The sequence below is a fragment of the Coturnix japonica genome, chromosome 1, assembly GCF_054131305.1.
Source record: "Coturnix japonica strain WE chromosome 1, WE-NBRP24, whole genome shotgun sequence".
NCBI lineage: Eukaryota > Metazoa > Chordata > Aves > Galliformes > Phasianidae > Coturnix > Coturnix japonica.
Genome location: NC_140663.1, coordinates 159,780,238 through 159,799,425, shown reverse-complemented (window position 1 = coordinate 159,799,425; position 19,188 = coordinate 159,780,238). Strand labels below are relative to the sequence as shown.

The 19,188-nt window shown below is 41.0% G+C and overlaps 1 protein-coding gene across 6 annotated transcripts in view; it reads left to right on the top strand.

The window, feature by feature from the left end:
* Positions 1 to 19,188, top strand: part of MTUS2 (microtubule associated scaffold protein 2) — a 232,330-nt gene that overhangs the window by 115,310 nt on the left and 97,832 nt on the right. The window contains exon 1 of one of the 6 annotated variants that reach the window (XM_085555358.1): positions 8,064 to 8,315. The exons of the other annotated variants lie outside the window; for them this stretch is intronic. Within the exon in view, the coding sequence (XP_085411484.1) occupies positions 8,171 to 8,315 (145 nt within the window). The 5' untranslated portion in view covers positions 8,064 to 8,170. Of the gene's footprint in view, positions 1 to 8,063; positions 8,316 to 19,188 lie in introns of those variants that run through there. 6 annotated transcript variants of the gene reach the window in all.

The following is a 19,188-nucleotide window of genomic DNA, read 5'->3' as shown; positions in this document are numbered from 1 at the left end:
TCCTCTCTGTTATCAGTAATGACCCTAGCATATTCTCCAGAATCTACATACACTCTGAATAAATCTGTTAAGACCTATGCAGAGCCCTGTGCTCTCTTCATTAGCTCTGTGCTTTCCCATATAGAGTATATGTGTGGTGGAGGTGTCTGATCACAAAAGTGATGCAACTACCTTGCTTTATATGAGGTTGTGGATGCCCCATCCCTGGAGGCATTCAAGGCCAGGCTGGATGTGGCTCTGGGCAGCCTGGTCTGGTGGCTGGTCACCCTGCACATAGCAGGGGTTTGAAACTGGGTGATAATTGTGGTCCTTTTCAACCCAGGCCATTCTATGATTCATTCTATAATCTTACTATATGGTTGTATATTTGGATTAATCGGCCTCCTAAAATACACCACATTTCCTCTTTCAATGTCTTGGTTATGCTGTCTCTGTTCTGCTGCTTTGCCTCATGCTATTAGACAAGGGACTGTCCTGTTGGTGCTGCTCATCAGCTGCTGTGCACGTTCCTGGTGATGCATCTGGTTTGGAAGACTGGAGCTAAAGTAGGAATTGTGACAGCATTTGTCTTCACTGCAGCAGAAGCAAAGCTTTACCCTGCTCATCTGCAGTTTGTAATTAACAAATGAAATGTGTATGTGATTAAGTGTGATAACGCTGCCTGGAAACTACTGCCTGCTTGCTGGGAACGTTTACTGCATTGTAAAGGTGTTTTGTAGGGGCGTTTCAAGGGGAAGGAAGCTCCACTGGAGTTTGAAAGATTTTTCCTCAGATGAATTGTAAAGGCATCAAGGCTATCTGCAGACATGGCCTTCTGAACCTTTTGCAGCTTCTCCCTCCATGGCTAAGTCCTATTGCTCACAGCCATGTTGTGAAATATCTTGGAGCAAGGCTGGACGTGCTGCTGTCTCATGTTAGCAGCTGGGGCTGAGCAAACTGATTGCAGCAGATAATGTGCCTGATCAAATTAGCCCCACAGATTGAGTGTGCATAAATTCTGCCTGTGGCTAACAAGCTGCTGATGCCACAGACATGCTTCCACTGCCTGATGTGGAGAGAGGAGCCCACATGGTGCTGCTATCTGCTGGTGCCTCATCTCATGCAGCTACAGTGCTCAGAGGTGTGAGCAGGATGACGCTGTGACCAAATGGTCTCCTCTTTCTCAGTCAGTGCCCTTGGCTTGGTGTTAGACCTGATAATACTAATACAGATGTGCCTCGAGAGTAAGTGTTAAGATGCAGAACTACAGCAGAGTCAAATAAAACCCTGACAGCTCAGATGGTACAGCACTTAGTGTATTTTATGCTTTGCATTATGTAGTGTGTATTCCTGAATATCGAGTGATATTTTATTTGTAGCATTTTGGTTATGCTCAAGAATAAACTTATTTAAATTCAACTTTTCTTTAACCTTAGCTTGCAGACTTGGGGTGGGCAGATAAATATGCCACAGTTGACGCTGGACTTCTGTTTTTCACCAATTTAAATTCTGCTTATTATATTTCAAACTATTCAAGGATGGCAGTGTTTTAGCAAAGATTCAATAACGAGTCATCTTACAGTGTTCTTAGTGCCAGCACTACTGATTCTGTGGAATTTGCCTTGCACTATGTTGTTAGTTGGTGTGATGAAGTATGGCGACAGATTGCGTCTTTGCTGCCACATAATGCAGCTAGATAGAGAAACCTTTATGTTCAATGGGCAAACTTGGGTTAATTTATTGGCAGTATGTGAAGATTAACACATTGAGACTTAAAAAGTATTTCCTGTTGAAAGGTTTTGGTGAATGCTGTATACACCTGCTGGCTTCCTTTCAGAAAATTGCTGGGTTGCAGGCAAATGTTATTATCATACTGCTTTGTGGAAAGGAAAAGTGAACAGTGTGTGAATGTGCCATGTTTCTTATGGAAGCCATCTCAGAGCATGCTGAAGGAAGATCAACATGGGGTACTGGGTGCCCTCATGCCTCCATCCCTTTATCCCAGTGTAGTTGTTCCCAGAGACCTGCAGGTGTATTTCCTGGAGGCACAACTGGGAAACCATCCATCAGCCATGGGAATGCTCCTCTATAAGAGATGGTTTACCATCTCTGGGGGTGTCTCTTCCCCCCATACTGGGGGAAGCATGATAACACTACAGGACCATATTTGAAGTGCAAATGCAAGTGCCATATTTATCCATTTCCTCTCATCTCCAGTGGAAGAAAGCTCTGTGTCCTTGGGGAAAGTTTTAGGAACATTTGAGCCTCTGTGTGGTGAGATCTTGTCCCCTCCAGGCTTACTGAGCTGAGAAGAACTTGCATGGAAGCATCTCGGCAGTGAAATACATATAGTCCTTAATCTCTGTAAAGTTGGCTCTGGCATTTACCATATAAAAGTATTCAAATTTATGATGCAGTTTCTTGCAGCTCTATAAATCCTATGGGTGACTGTTATAAAGACTGGCAGCTGAGCTGCCTCCCTGTTAACACTGCATAGGGAAAAGAGAGAAGTGTGTCATATGAACTGCAATTAGAGCAAGCTAAACAAAGAACAGTGAAGAGAGAAGTCAGACATTGAGGGCACTTTCCTATGGACCATAAAACAGAAGTAGAAATATGGACTCAGTATGTATGAAATACTGGTGTACAAATGTAAGTATACGGTCAGAGTATACGCAGAGGGAACCATATTTGATAATGGTTACCTTTTCAATTAGGAAACCGTAATGAATATATAAAACGTCTCACAAAGCTTTCTTAGGGAGATCAGAGACATAAGGTCTTTAAAAGTAGGGCAGGACTGTGAGATGCCCTTGTCTCAAAGTATGAGCAGCCATGCTTAAGTGAATTGGTGCAGATTTGTTTCTTGTTTATAACAGGTTTAAATGATGGAGGGTCCTGAGCTTGTTTGTAAAACCTATTGCTCTTCTAATCATTTGAAATTCGTTGGTGATGTCTGGTCTGTGTTCCTCTAATAGGAGTTCAGAGCAGTACTGTGTACAAAGGATGCAGAGTACTGTTTCTGTCTGCCTACTGCATATTTGAAGACTGTTGTCATGTCTCATCTCAGTTCCCTTCTGTAGAACTGAATCAATCCAATTGCTTCAGCTTTTTACCCTAGACCATAATTTCAGAGACCTCTGATGATTTTCTGTTCCTCATCTTTGGACTTTTTCTGCTGTGTCTGAGTGTGTTTCCCCAAAAATGAGCTAGTTATGTCTACTTTACTAATGAAACAGACCACCTATCATCACTGAAACATCTGGGCTGTCCCCTGAAAGTGTTCCTTTTTCTTGCCAAGGGTGAGATGTAGTACTGCCTCCTGTATTTATGTGCTGGCTGCTCTTGGGACAGCTTTAACCCATATGAACTCCACAGGTTCTGCTCTCTCACAGACTGAAGACATGACACTTCTAAGTGTGTTTTATCCTCTCCTCTATCACCTTCAAAACTTTCCATAGATGGAGGTGAGCATCCAGGATCTCTCTGAGCTGTGCTCAGAGTAAATTTGTTTGTGTCTTTTATTGATGGATTAGAATCATAGAATCACAAGGTTGGAAAGGACCTGTAAGATCATCTAGTCCAACCATCCTCCCTTTACCATACCTACAGAAAACCCCTAAACCATATCTCCTAGCTCCCTATCCAGACGCTATTGAAGAAAACCAGAGCACTTAAAAAACAAAAGAGCTGGCACATTCTATGTGTTCCAACCAAGCTCACTTTAACAGCCCAATCAAGTGAAAATACAAATAGCTCTAAAATGAAGTTGTCGGAGAAGTTGCCCAGCATGAACTGCAATTGCAGCAATTATTTTTCTCCTTAACTATTCTGCAATAGAGGGTACATTAAATAGTTTGGCCTTTTCCTTAGTTTTATGGTCTGTACTAAAATAGTCAGCTCAGCTCAGCTATACTGAGTAAGCACAGACTTATCTATATGATCACTATTAACTGTCCAATTGATCTATACATCATATTGCAATTGCTTGGACTTTTTTACCTTATTTCTTCTTCTTTTTTCTTTTTCCTGGAGTTCATTTATTTGTTTTCTCCTCAGCTCTGTTGGAATAGTCTGTAGTTTAAAACCCAGGAATTTTCTTACTACTGGAAATCAGAGTGCTAATTTAATACCGGCAATTGCTTAACCTATCCAATGCCAGAGGGACCCCAGTGCGAGGAAGGGCATACAGATACAGCTTTATGAACATGCAGCACTTGTACCAGCACACTGCTGATTAAAAAACACAGGAGGCATTTCTTCAAAGGATCCTGAATTAAGCCTTTGGTCCTACTTACATGCAGCGAAAAGGGATTTTTTTTTTCATTGTCCTAAATACATTTGTTAGACTCCCTCATTTTTCCCTGTAGTTGAAGCTGGAGACCTGACAAATTTTTCAGCATTTGAAATCCTTCCAGATCCTCAGAGAGTGCTACTGAATCTCTTAAATACGCACTTACGTGATTTAAGGATCCAGACATTGGAGACATGGTGACCCAGTTGTTCATAGAATGGCCTGAGTTGAAAAGGACCACAGTAATCATCCAGGTTCAACCTCCCTGCTGTGTTCAGGGTCATCTCCCACCAGACCAGGCTGCCCAGAGCCACATCCAGCCTGGCCTTGAATGCCTCCAGGGATGGGGCATCCACAGCCTCCTTGGGAAACCTGTTCAGTGCATCACCACCCTCTGTGGGAAAAACTTCCTCCTCATATCTAACCTAATCCTCCCCTGTCTCATTTTAAAACCATTTCCCTTGTCCTTTCACTGTCCACCCTCATAAACAGCCGTTCCCCTTCCTGTTATGTGTTCCTTTCAAGTACTGGAAGGCCACAGTGAGGTCTCCCTGGAGCCTTCTCTTCTCCAAGCTAACCAAGCCCAGTTCCCTCAACCTTTCCTCATAGGAGAGCTGCTCTCAAGGGCTACTCTCAATTTTATTCAACCAAATAATTTTTGAGCCCTGTAAATACACTCAGGACTTCGGGGCATTGCTTGTGACACAGTGAAGCAGTATCCCCTATGGTGGGTGCATGGTCCCATGTTGCACATGGCATTCATTTTGCAGTGGTGTAACCCAAACTAGCTGCCTTGCAGGCTGTCAAACTGGTATGTCGGCTCAACCCTTAAAATGTCTTTAAAATGTGTCAGAGTGACTGAATGTTTCAGTGATAATAGATGCTGCGGCGAAGAGCAGCCTGGAGGTTTTGAACTCAAACAATTGTTTCTTCAAATGTAAACCTTCTCTATAGTTACGAACACAGCAAATATTTTTCCTTCCTTTGAGGTACAGTGATGGCTTTAATATGGTTTAAACTGCATTTCAGCATTGTTACAGTCTCTTAATGCTTTATCATGTAACAGTAGCTAGGAGCCCCTTGTATAACCCAGTTGCATAACTCTTACCTATGAATTCTTTCTGTTCTACAGAGGGAGGAAGTGATGATTGTATACAAAATGATATAATGCTTAGCAGTTGTCTCTTCTGAAGCAATAGAGATGTATTTACTGGGATAAATGCGCCAGTCTTGGTCATAGTAGAAAACACTATATTAAGCTGTTAAAAATTATGTTACTGGCAAAAATATGTAAATATTTATCAACAACTGTCACTATTTTAACGTTCTGCCTCTAAAGTGGTTGTCTTTAAGGAGAGAATGTCACATTAAGCATTCATTCTCACATAGAGATCCAAATGGGATCTCTGATAGTTAAAGAACACAAAAAAAAATACATATGCTCTTTTCCAGGCATTCAATGCTGGTGGCCATACCAAACAAGCACTGGTTCTTGGCACTGCAGGCAGGCCTTGGAAAGCCCACGTTTGTCTGTTGAGAGATGATAGAGGGTGCAGCTGTGTGGAAGGGTATAGAAGCCCCAGATATTGCACCCCCATGGTTCCTCCTCTAAAGACACATCCCATCATCTTCTTCCTATATCACTGCCCTGCAATCAAATATTAGGTGTATTTCTTTAGCCAAGGGCAAGCATACCTTTTTCATCACATATAAGTAGGCTATGGCAGTGAACGATCGCTTTAATCTAGTTTGCAAACAATCTGCACTATAGGAAGGGGAATTGTGGTTAATGGAGAAAAAAAAAAGAATGCATCATTGAGAATATGTACATACAGATAGGCTATAGATCTGACTTTGAAACCACAGTTAGGGCAGGGCACTCCTGATTAACTGGGCCAGATCAGGTATAATTAATTATGGAGGAGAGACAGGTCTCTTCATATACCCTTGAAGTCAATCATAATGTGGTCAGAACAAGAGCAAGGACAGACACTGAGCTTTGGGCAGCTTGTTCCAGCACAAGGGGCCTTGAAAACCCTGTTCTGCATTTTGGCCTCCAATCCAAAAGAAAAATATACAGCACATCTGTAGCACCAAGACATGTCCTTAAAAGTACCATAAACAAAAATCAAGGCTGTGAACCTACAAGTGCCTTGGAGCTCTGCCCATAAGTGCCAGGGACAGGGTTCTGCTCATGCATTCAATGAGGCATCACCTTGTCAGAAGCATTAAAGCAACATGTTTCACCAGTAACATGAAGTTAGAAATTACAGCACACTCAGCCACCTGCCCAGGGCTATCTCAATATTTTCTGAAAAGACCTGGTTGGAAAGGAACTTGTTTGGACAGGATGGACTTTGCTGTGGGACAGTTAAGTAATGATAACCAACAAGTGGTCTCTGTTCTGAAGTGATTTCTTATCTTGAGCTATGAGATGAGCTATGGTAATTGGTTGCTTTAGATCTGGATGCATTCTACTCTGTCACTGTCTGGATATGGTAACTATCTGTGATCATGGATGATGTGTGTACTCTTCCAGATTCCCTATTTTTATTGTGAAAGCAGCCGCTGCAATCAAGTGCAGATTGATGGAAAGATTATTTCTGTGAATATGAAATGTTCCTGGAATACAGCATTTTTAGTTTTGCAATATGCAGAAGCAGGATCACAATTCTGCCATCTGCTATTTTTTGCCCTCTTCTTTTGCCATGTACAGATGATGATACTGGTCTGCAATCTCTCCCCAGAGAGTTGCCTGTAGTAGCAGCATCCCGCACTTCTGCACCCAGTTCTTCATGAATCATTTGTATTGTATGTATGTAGTGTATGCTTTTATTCTAGCAGAGCATATGGTCTGCCTCACATGCCATTGATCCACTTGGAGCCTATCATCTCAGTGGATTCCTAGATGCTTGTCCCTTGTTAGGGTCATTACTGTCTCGGTATTTCGACAGAACAGAATCCAAGATCTTTTCCATTCCAAGTATGCGGTGTCAATACCAGTGATTTTTGAATGTACTGTATTCCAACCTACTTAAATTTCTAGCCCTGTTTTAGAGAATGAGTGCGTACATTGTCCATTCTCTGGACATTTTTCATGGATTAATGCCTCAAAGTGGTTCCACACAGGCTTTTAATGTCTGCAGACATGGTGCAAATAAAAATCCTGAGACTATGTTGTCAGGAACTGCCCTGAGGAGTGGTTAGAAGAGGTTTTCACACCTCATCTAACTGCAGTGAAAAGCTCTGTGGGTTTTCTTCTGCTGCCTCCTTCCTTCTTTTCCCTGGAAGATGGGCACCAGAGAATGACCATGTCCTCACAGGTCTTGGCCCTGGATCTAATGGGAAAACCTACAAAGAACCATGGCTTCTTGCTTAACATCATGCTGCGCTGGGCAGAAGGACGTGCTTGGCTCCAGGCAGCTGCTTGCTGGGGAGATGTTTTGTCTATCTCACAGAATTCCCCCCATGCACAAGCTGCAAGATGGAAAATCTGCATGAAGAATCAACTGTTTCTAGTTTATTCTGTCAATTCACAGAATAACAGCATCCACAGACAGGGGCTCACCAACATGGGTGTGCTTGGAAGTCACTACTGACTCAGACTCCCCCCCACCGTTCCTCTTATTCAAGTATATGTATTCAAATGTAGTTTATTCAAAAAGCTCAGGCATTTTGCTGAGGTGCCTTTGGGTCTCTTAGCTGGCTTCTAGCCAAGCTTGCTTGTCAAGTAACCTTTCTTCTCTCCGTGTGCAATATGTTTGTGCTGGTTGCTAAGCAGATTACTTCCTAGTTGCATGTTTAACAAGAATGAAAATGGTAACACAGAGTTCAGAGGTGCCAGATAGCAGCGTGGTATTTTTTGAGTAAGGAAACTGTAAATAAGGGACTAAAATAATGATTACTGCTGCTCCCTGGGATGGATTTTTTATGCATGAAATCCTCAAGATTCTGCTATTTGTTGTATTTCATATTGTGTCTTTACTTCCATCAGTGGTTGAAAATGTTTGCAAAGGCAGCAAGAAATTTCCACAGAGGAAATGTAAGTAATGTAGTATGTATTAGGAAATAGACGTGCTTAAAAGTTCTACTGTTTTCCTCCCATATATTTTCTTCAAAACGTTGTTGGCTGTAGTGCAGTTATGCGTATCCTCTTTGTTTAGTCTTTTCTAAATGAATGCCTTCAGGTACAGGTTGTTCTACTGAGGAGTTACTGTGTTCTCTAGGCACAACGAATCCAGGTCATAATGTTTCACATTTATGTCTTTGCAGTATAAAAACATGATTTTACTGAATGCAACTTCCTAGTCCACAGAGCTTCTGTAAGGTGCAAGTCCTGAAGCATAAGAAAATCAATCAAACAGTATTCTCAGGTTAATCTCACTATTGAAGTTCATTTGAAGCTCTGTCTGAGAAAGAATACAGGATTTTACATTAAGACTCCCTAGTTTGAGAATAATGCAATACTAGGTCATATTTTAGACAGTGTAACACAATAGCTTTATCCAATTGCACTTCTGACTATGCATGTCTCTGTGATTCCTTATTTAATCTGCTTTCTTTTCCTTTTATAATGTTCCTAAGCCCTGATTAATGCAAATAGCAAATATTTGATAGCATACCCCTGGGAACACTGTTAGCTACAGGCCTCCAACTAGACTATGTGCCACTAATCACAACCCTCTAAGCTCTGCCAGTCTGCCAGTTCTCAGTCCACCTTGTTGTTCACTCACCTATCCCACACTTTCTAAGCTTTATTACAAGAAATTTGTGGGGGACAGTGTCAAACGACTTGCAGAATTCAAAGTACACAACATCCATTCTTTGTCATCTACCCAGCCAGCATAGAAGGTTACCAGGTTATTCAAGCATGATTTCCCCATGCTGAATCCATGCTGACTACTCCTGATACTCTCTTCTAATTGCTTGGAGATGACATCCAGAACAAACTGTTCCATCACATTTCCAGGGGCAGAGGTGAGTCTGGCTTTTAGTTGCCTGGATCATTTTCCTTGGCCTTTCTGAAGGCTGGTGTAATGTTCTTCCCTGCTTTCCTCGTCAAAAGCTGGACTACCTTGTTTCACAAGAACTATAGAAACTAAACAATTTGACAGTTCACACTGGGGTGGGGAGGAAAACAAAAAAAACCACACAGAAAAACAATTTCTTCATTGACCTTTCCTTATCATACTATGAAAGGCAGATAGAGAATAGTTCCATCATTGCTAGTATATTTCCGCTAAATGTTCTGGCAAATCAGTCAGTATAAATAGTCGAAATGAACAGTTTTACCTACTAAGCAGTACCTTGTGCCTGCCTTCATTAAAATTTATCTATCGTGTTGCCCAATCATCCACTTTGATTAGATCCTCCTGGAATTCCTCTCCACTCTCAGACATTTTCTGTAACCTAAATATTTCTGTGTCCTCAGCAAATTCACCACCTTGCATATTGCTTCCTCCTCAATGTTATAACTAAAGTTGTTGAGCTGCACAGATATTGAGGGCACCTCTACATGTTCAGCTTGGCAAAAAAAAACCAAAAAAACAAAAAACCAACACCAAACCTGTTTACTCTTCTTTATTATTATTTCCTGACACAGTTGCAGAGTACTGTTAATATTCTCCCATGGGTGATTTTACTAGCGGACTTAGGTAAAACCAAGTACATGTACTTGGTAACTTTGTGACTTCGTAGAGTCCTGCCAGGTTTATCAAAGGTAATGTTTTCTGACAGATATTTTCCTCCTGTTCCTCTATTTATGTTTAATCATTCGAGTTACTTACGTCTTCGGTGATGTTCCTTATGTTTAGGTGAGTGTTTGTATTTTACAATGCAAAGCAAGAAAAAGTGTATTCCAAAATAGAGAACACATTCCTACTGGCTCCTTTCAACAGACATATTAAAGTGGCAAAACCACAGTGCCAAGGGTCCTCACCATCAGTTCTGTAACTGAATGAGGCCTGGCTGAAAGTCCAATTAGCAGAAATCCTGGGTGCTCTCACTTACAAAACTGTCTCTGTCTTTACTCTTTTCTAAAAGTGACTGCACTTCGTCACCTCCCATTTATTTAGTCATTTCCTTTCTGTAGTGATTAATTAGTATTAGGAGAGAGTATATCTAGCTTATGTGCTATTAAAGGAAACTGGGGCAAAGCAGTCTGAGGATACCCAGTAATGGCTAGATAAGATCTTCTCTCCACACATGCGATTACTTTAGAAGTTGTACTTGCAGATTAGAATTAGAAAGTCATATTATCTTCCTCCTTCTGTAATGATTCTATTCATTTTAGGTGAAAGGGCTGCTGGGGCAGGAAAGGGCTACTTGCCAGTTGCATGAAAGGCAGATTAGTACAGGTCATTCATCCTATGCTGACTTTCAAAGCTGCTGTTATTGCCTGTTCTGCTGTGCGTGCATTTGTGTTGTCTCATGAAGGTATCTTTTGGGTCTCCAAAATGGAAAATATCTGACTTAATATCTCAAAAATGGATCAGAGCAGCAGTGCACCAGCTCAGCAGCAGAAAAAGATCTTCAAAGAGACAAGAACACCAAAAGCAACAATAGGACAGTTTTCTGGGTTTTAGTTGTTCTCTGTATCGTAGCTGATAGAATTAAATAAGCAGTGAACTAAGCCACCCTCACCCTAAGCTGTCAGAGGAGGGGCAGCTGGGGGTGAGGGAAAGGCTCTGCACCAGAGGGCAGTGGGCACGGTCACAGCTCCACACACAAATCAAATGTTATTTGAATTGTGGATGGTCCTGTGTGGATCTGCAGATTGGGCTTAATGATCCCTGTGGGTCACTTCTAGCACAGAATATGGATGTGGTGCTCAGGGACACGATTTAGCAGAGGGTTGTTAGGTAGTACGGTTAGGTCATGGCTGGACTCAGTGATCTTTAAGGTCTTTTCCAACCTGTGTGATTCTATGAGTCTATGACATTATACGATTCCATGGTTTCAGGAGAAAGTACCCTGTTTCTTGGCAGCCTTTTAAAGCATCACAACTCAGACAGATGAGTTCAGAGAAATTTCTGCCTCGCAATTCCAGCTTGGCCATGCTTGTAATATAATGTTTTCATCTGTGTGTTCATCTCTGAGGAAATTACTCTTGAAATGTGTTTACTGAACTATTTGTGAGATTAGGCCACAAAGGATTCCATGCTGGCTTGGGAATATTTCCCTCCAGCGCAGTTGATGCTCACAGCTGCTCAAACAGCAGCCATTTAAATGTAATTGCAGATTATGTCTTCACACTATGCAAAAAGAGTCCAGGTTTGAAGTAGTTACCTGCTCTGCTTGGAAACAGAGCATTTTGCACTTGAAAAAGAAACGGTACCCAGGAGGTATGTTTGTCTGAAATAGCAAATAGATGGGTGGTGTTTATTATTTAAATGGGTTGGTGTTTATTGATTATTAATATTCGATTGTGGAAGGGCTCGTGCTATTTTTTTTTGATACAGGAGCTATAAAACTGGCTTGGGTTTGTTGCTGCTGTTTCATCCTTCTCTGCAGTGTGTTGTAGGGCATATTGCCACGGGTTTTTAACATTCCTCTTAATGATGAAAAGTAATTTTGCATTTCTGACTGGAACAAGCTCTAATTGATTAACTGATGATGATAAATTTTGGCTTCCCTTGGAATGGTTTATAAGCGTTGTCAGGATTTGTTTAAATTCCTTAATCCTCCCATACCACGTACTGAGTGTATCTTAAAAATCATAATAACTAAAGCAACAAAATCAAGCTGTTGAAAAATAAATGATAGATGTGTGACATAAAATTCTCCATGCTAAGAATGTCATGGTACTCAAGATGGTTGGACTTTGAAAGCACTGCTCTGGTTTAGGATTTCTGATCAAAACATGTCCTATTTGAACAGCTCATAAGTCCTAGTTTGTTTTGGTAGGCTTTTGGAACCAAACATAGTAATTTTTATACTGAAAGAAGGAAGAAAATGATGCTGTGTAATTTGTACTTTTGTGTATTAGATAGAGCTCTGGTTAGAGCTGTCCTTGTGAAGATGGGGAAGCTTGAAGTCTCAGGTGTTCTAATGCCCATACCATTATTTTTAAAGACCAGAAGCTGAAGAGTTTTCAAATCTGCCAAGCAATCAAGGACTGTTTTTTCAAAATAATAAATAGCTGAGGAGGGGTAAAAAAATACAGAACAGTATAATAAAGTCTGTGTTGGACCTTTTACTCCCACTTCCAAAGCAATTCCTCCTAGGTATTTTTTGTACCTGTTAAAGATGTTTTATGGTAAGGGGTCTGGAGCACAAGTCTTATGAGGAGCAGCTGAGAGAGCTGGGGTTGTTTAGCCTGGAGAAGAGGAGGCTCAGGGGAGACCTCATTGCACTCTACAACTTCCTGAAGGGAGGTTTTGATGAGGAGGGGTTTGGCCTCTTCTCCCAGGCAACAAACAGGATGCAAGGAAATGGCTGCAAGTTGTACCAGAGAAGGTTTAGATTGGACGTAAGAAAGACTTCTTCTCTCAGACAGTGGTCAGGCACTGGAATGGCTGCCCAGGGAGGTGGTGGAGTTACCATCCCTGGCAGTGTTCAAGAGGCATCTGGATGAGGAGCTATGAGATATGGTTTAGTGGTTTGCTGTAGCTACTGTAATGGGAGGATGGTTGGATGGGATGATCTTGTAGGTCCTTTCCAACTTTGTGATTCTATGATTCTATGATTTCAATTGATTAATAACCGATGTGTTGTTTTTGAAAGGCTTCCATGTCCACTGCTGCTATTTTCATTTCTGTTATTTTTCTGAAGGAATTATTTTCCCCTTATGAATTACAGTTCTTTTGAGCTTCCTGTAGAGACTGTGAGAAACCACAGGAGGGCTATAAACCATTTGCTTAATTTCAGAGCCAAGAAGTTTTAGCAGCTCGTAGTTCAGTAGAAGCTCTGCTTTAAAGGGACTCTCAGTCCACATGTAGGACAAAATATTAAGTAGGATATCATGATATTTTGACAGGTATTCCTTCTCCATCTTTCCTACCGATCAGGTAGGAGAAGTGTCAGGATGTGTCAGGATGGCACAAAAGGCATGCGAGAACTCTAAGACATGTAAGTAATGTTACAGAAAAAATAAAATGCAGAATAACATGCATACTGCTGCAGAGACGTCTATGAAGGAGGTGGGAAAAGTCTGTGGCTCAGAACATTTTTTAAATGTCCTTGCTGAAACTTTCTACCTAATCTTCCAAGGAGGAGCTGGTGACTGACTGCAGCTTCCTACTGTTTCCTTTTTTGTTAGAGCTCTGGACCATGAAAGCTCTTCTGATTTCCTGTCAGACAACTCGAAACTACTTTTCAGCACTGAAGCCCTGTGAGAAGGGTCACTACAGATACTGCTGGGGCTTGAAAAATGTTTCAATGTTTCAGCTGTGAACAGTATCCTGTTAGTTTCTAGAGTCTGTAGCCAGTAGGAACTTAACAGAAAGCAAAAATAATTCCTACGCCTGATGTCTGTGAACATCTGTAAACAAACATTTTTATCACTTCGTCTTCCAGTTATATTAAATTTAGTAACATCCTTTCTTGTATTTTGGTGAGAGGCACAACCATGAGTAAGATAAGACCATAATGATAAGAAGTCTTAATTAGTTGAATGTGCCCTCTCCATAAGTCTCAGACTAGCATAATGAGTTCCTGCTAGTGATTCCAATTGGAAACTTGTGTGGAAGAATACTTGAGTGAAGCTGATTAACACAACTTACTACTTTATTATTATTATTATTATTATTATTATTATTATTATTATTATTATTATTATTACTATTATTATTATTATTATTCGGTCTTGAAGGTAGGTATTGGTGCATGATTAAGCATTATCATTGTTCTGTATTACTGGATTTTAACAAAAGATACACCTTGGTTGTGATGTGCTGTCAGGACAGATGTTATCTCTTTGGTTTAATCCTTCTTTGCATCTCTTTTTCACTGTCAACATCAGTATCAGCTAATTTTAAACTTGCCCTTTGAATCTGACCAGCAATCAAATAGATACACTGACCTTCCTGCTGCTGATGGAGAAGAGCTCTTTACTGCCTAATGACACTTCATATAATGATGTAGGAACACCGAGGTGGTGAATACACTGGGAATCAGGGCACATGGTGGCTCAGTTTTTAAGAAGAAAAAAATAATCTTTCTGTGTTCCAGTTTCTCATCTATTAAGTGGGAATAGTGATGTATTTTTGCTTGAGAAGTCATGAGCGTTTATATGAGAAGGTCCTGTACTGTGTCTGCACACAGAGCAAGGGGGGGATTCTTCACTCATTCTCACAGCATTGCCCAGGGAAGCTGTTCTCACTGCTTGCAGTAGTTTCTAACTGTGGATAATTGCTGTGCTCCTTTGTGGATAAAAATTTCTCACATCTGACTGATCTTTCTGCTGTGGTAGAGACAAACAATATCTAAATGCTGAGTTTTCCTATCTTGATCTCCAGCCTCTGTGCAAAGCAAAAAAAGAAAACAAGAAAACAAGAAAACACACACACACATAAAAAACCAAAAAAACAAAAAAACCAAGTGCTGAAACAACTTAGCTCAAGGTCAGAGCAAAGAAATTAACCTGCCCTTGTTGCATCATCTGACAGTGTCCTGCTGGTGAAAGGTGAAGATCAGGTGTCTAGGATGACTGTTTTACATCCACCTGACACAGCTGATGCTACCGATCCGGGACTTCTTTTATGGACATGGCTATAAACTCCAGTGGAAGTCTGTGGAGGCTGTTTTATGGTGTTCTTCTCTTCCTGATCAGTGACACTACTGAGGAGGATAGAAGGCAACTACATACTTCTGCTTGCAGAGCTTTTCTATTCATTACTTTAAGTATCTGTCTTGTCACTTTGCCCCTACTGTGCATTCTGCCTCTATGATTGTTATTTTCTGTGCAAATGAACAAGGAAAGGAGTAGGTATTCCTAATAAAATCAGAATTAGGAATTTACATATCCCCCCTTGCTGAGACTATATGAGTTTGTGCTCATAAGGCATAGCAAGCAAGAAAAATATTACCCCCTGAAAGCTTTGCGTGTTTATTCAGCTTTAGTCATTCTCAGTGTCCTTGATGATTTAACTCCATGTCATTGACAGATACACCGTTCTTACTTTGTCTTAGCAATTTTCTAGAACTGCTCTGTAAGTGAGAAAGACAAGAGGGCTGAGTGATTTGTCACAGTGTATGTAATGCACTTCTTTCCTTTTTGATGGAAGAATTTACAGTTCAGAGTGACACTCCATACCTTTTATCGGTGCAGAAAGAAAATGCTGATAATATGCTATAGCGAAAGAAGGAATGATTCAGCATTTGAACATGCTTAAACAAAGATTACCTCATTGGAAAATAAAAAACAAACACAGATCTTTCACGAACTCAACAGCACCATGCAGACCAGGGGGTGCCCACAGCTGAGCAGAGGTGGCTCATTAGCTGTTCATGGGCTCCGTTTCCAGGCTTTGCTCTCCGAAATCCTGGTGCAAGACAATGGAATTAAGAGAAACAGAGCAAAAGTAAACCCTTTTCCATAGGAGGATGCACTGCAATAAGAAAACGTCTTTTCTAACCAGCTAAAATAGATGGCACAGACTGTAAGATGGGGACTATTCTGCTGACTGTATGTAGGTGCCTATTTAAGACAGAGATTGATAGCCCACTAAATCCCTCTGTCTGTGTTGTCCAGGCTGTTGGTGATATACTGGGAGCAAGCCCAGTTCACAGAGACACTGCATTGTTATTACCTCTGGGTAGGCATCTCGTCTGGAGCTGAATTCCACCCTTTTCTCTCCTGCCATGTAAATCTTCATCCTTAGGTCATGTCTGCTCCTGTGTTTGTTTCCAGTTGCCAGTCAAGGACACCGGGATTTTCATAAAGAATGTCATATTATTTGCTTGGGATTCCATCTGTACTGTCATCAGACATGTGGTTGTCATATGGATTGATATGCTCAAGTTAGCTGGATAATCATTATCTGAGCACCACTATTAGATTAAATCTAGCTTGGGCATGCAGATCAGCCTCATCTCTGAGCGGCAGCACAGGCACACATCCATCCCCATAGCCTGGAGGTAGAATGTAGAGGCTTAGCTGGAGTATTATTAAAATGAGCTCTCCTCCATCACGTCACTTCTATGCTTAGCGTTATGACTTTTGTTTGCTGTGCTGGGGAGCTGGCGGGCGCTGCTGCTGTGACCACACTGCTGTCATCGCAGCTTTGTTAATTTTGAGGGAAATCTGGCCACATACACCTTTCCTTTCTTTCCTTTGTTCCTCAGTAGTCACTCATCTCCATTTTTGCAAGATGTGCTTCACTGAGCCCAGCTGTTTTCTCACACCCTCACACAAGAGATGTGCGCCATTTACTTTGCATAACGTGTTGTTTTCTCTGTGTTTTTTACATGCAGCATATTGGGTTGCATGCTTCTCATGCATTTCCTTACCTCTGAGATTATTTAAAACTAAATTATTGACAATAAATAGGGGGAAAAAAGAAAAAAAAAAAAAGGAGAAGCAACCCTGTGTAGTTTGCACACTTCTGTTTATTGTGGCACTCTTGGGAAACACTTGGCATGCTTTGAACAGTGCTGTTAAAAAATCAGTAAGCTGCCAAAAGGTTGTGGTGAGATAGGAGGCCTCTCCTGCCATGTAACTAGTGATAGGACAAGAAGTAATGGCCTCAAGTTTCACCAGGGAAGGTCCAGGTTGGATATTAGGAAAAATTCCTTCTCCATAAGAGTGATCAGTCAGTGGAATGGGCTGCCCAGGGAGGTGCTGGAGTCACCATTTGTGGAGATATTCAAGAAACATTTGAATGTTGTACTGTGGTTTAGAGGGGAAACATATATAGTAGGTGGATGGTTGGACTGGATGATTTAAGAAGACTTTTCTAACCTTACTGATTCTATGATTTTGAATGAATAGATATATAAATAATGGAGCAGCAAGTAGCAAGCTCCACTTAGCTGTGTATCCAGAGTCTCCATTTTGTATTAGGAGACATTAAATATTTTAAACTGAGTAGGCAAAGGGTGAATCCTGGACTTGATGCTAAACCCTGACTGCACCGGCAAAAGATAAATTTATATACTGTCTGGTGATATATATTATTTGATGATGCATTAATGCTCAAAGTTGTTTAAGATGCATAATTTGACACTGTTTTGGATTCCTTTGCTATTAAGTTAGCTCAGCCTTGAGGAAGTGGTTCAGTAGCTGTTTCAAGCAGGGAGTCTGAATTGCTCTCTCTGAATTTCCAGTGCTTGATCCAGGTCTCTTGGAAACGTGCTCCTGCACTCTTTCCCCCTCTCACACATGAGTAAAATCATACAATCACAGAATATCCTAAGTTGGAAGGGACCCATAAGAATCACTGAGTGAAGCTCCTGTCTCCTAAATTAAGCAGGCTTAATTCACTTAATTACTCATCTGAATTAATTATCCCTCACCAGTAGTTAACCCTCACCACTTCAATGAAAACATTTCTACCAAAAATACTGGTGGATCCAACACAGCGTAATGCTGACAATAACAATAAGCACAGCAATAACTTGTAACCTATATATAATCTGTGCTTGATGTGTGTGTAATGGATAAAAATTGCTTTCAGTTGGTAACAGTAAAGGAATACACCATGCTTCATATATTTGTCACTACAGCTTTGTACAGGCTTTTGATGGTCTTCGGAAGCATTGCAGTAAGATAGAAGGTCAGTGCACTTCATTGCTTTCAAATGAGTTTCCATATGGTCCAAAGTGTGTAATATGAGAGGTGAAGGCACCCCAGGCCTTCTGATGAAGGCATCATTTTGGTTAGATTAACACTAGCCTGTAGGAGCTGTTGTGATCCTCGGATCTGGCTTTGTGTATAAATAAGGCTATCAGCAGGTACTCAAATTATTTGTGTTTGAATAAAGCTCCTGTATCATTAATATATATATATATATATATCCAAAAACCAAAAATCATGAATTAAAGATGAAGAAGCCAGCATAAGTAGTGTATGTAGTGGCAAAGTACTGTCTTCCTGGGAAGAAGGAGAGCAATAAAGGGATTAGGGTCTCTTACTAAGGTGGGCTGGAGATGATATTTCTCTGACCTGCTGCTAGCTCTGAACCAGTAATTCACTGATAAAGTACCACAGAAGAAAGTGCTGCTTTACTGAGGGAAAGCAGGGTTGGTATAAGAACTCCTTTATGGCTGAGGAGCTGACAAAAGGAAAGAAGATATCAGGTGCTACCGAAGGGCTAAGAGGAAGATATTAACAAGAGTTCCTCCAAAACTGATCTGAGGGGTAATCTTATTTAGTATTTTAATTGATGGACTGGGCAGAATGTACTAATGAAATTTGCAGACAGCGTCAAGTGTGAAAGCTGCATCAATAAGAGATTTGGTTGTCATAAAAAGAGTGTCCAACGACCTTCAAGTCTCTGGTAAAAGAAGTGAGGTGAAATTCAATTGTAACAAAAATACAAGTTTCTACACTTAGAAATTAATAACTGCTACAAGCTAAGAGCTCATCAGCTAAAAATACTCAGCGGGAATATCTGGTTTTATGGGCTACGTTGTGGCCAGTGCTGTGGAGTATCTGTTTAGTTTAATCATTGTTTATGTGAGAACTGTGAGCAAATACTGTAAGGGAAAGATGCAGCCCCAGCTGAGTGTGTGAGCTGGTGGCTGGGAAGTGACAGCCAGTCTGCCTGGGCTCACTTGTCTTCTTTCTTTCTTGGCTTCCAGCCGTAATATGTGGATGATTCCACATTTACCCCATCTTTTCACTCCAGAGATGCCAGAAAAGGGGCTACAAAAGGGATAGGGGGCATATAAAGCCTGAAATGAAAGATGGGACTTTTATTTATTTTTTTCTTTTGGGGAATGCACAATTCTAAGTATCAGGATAGAGGGATAAA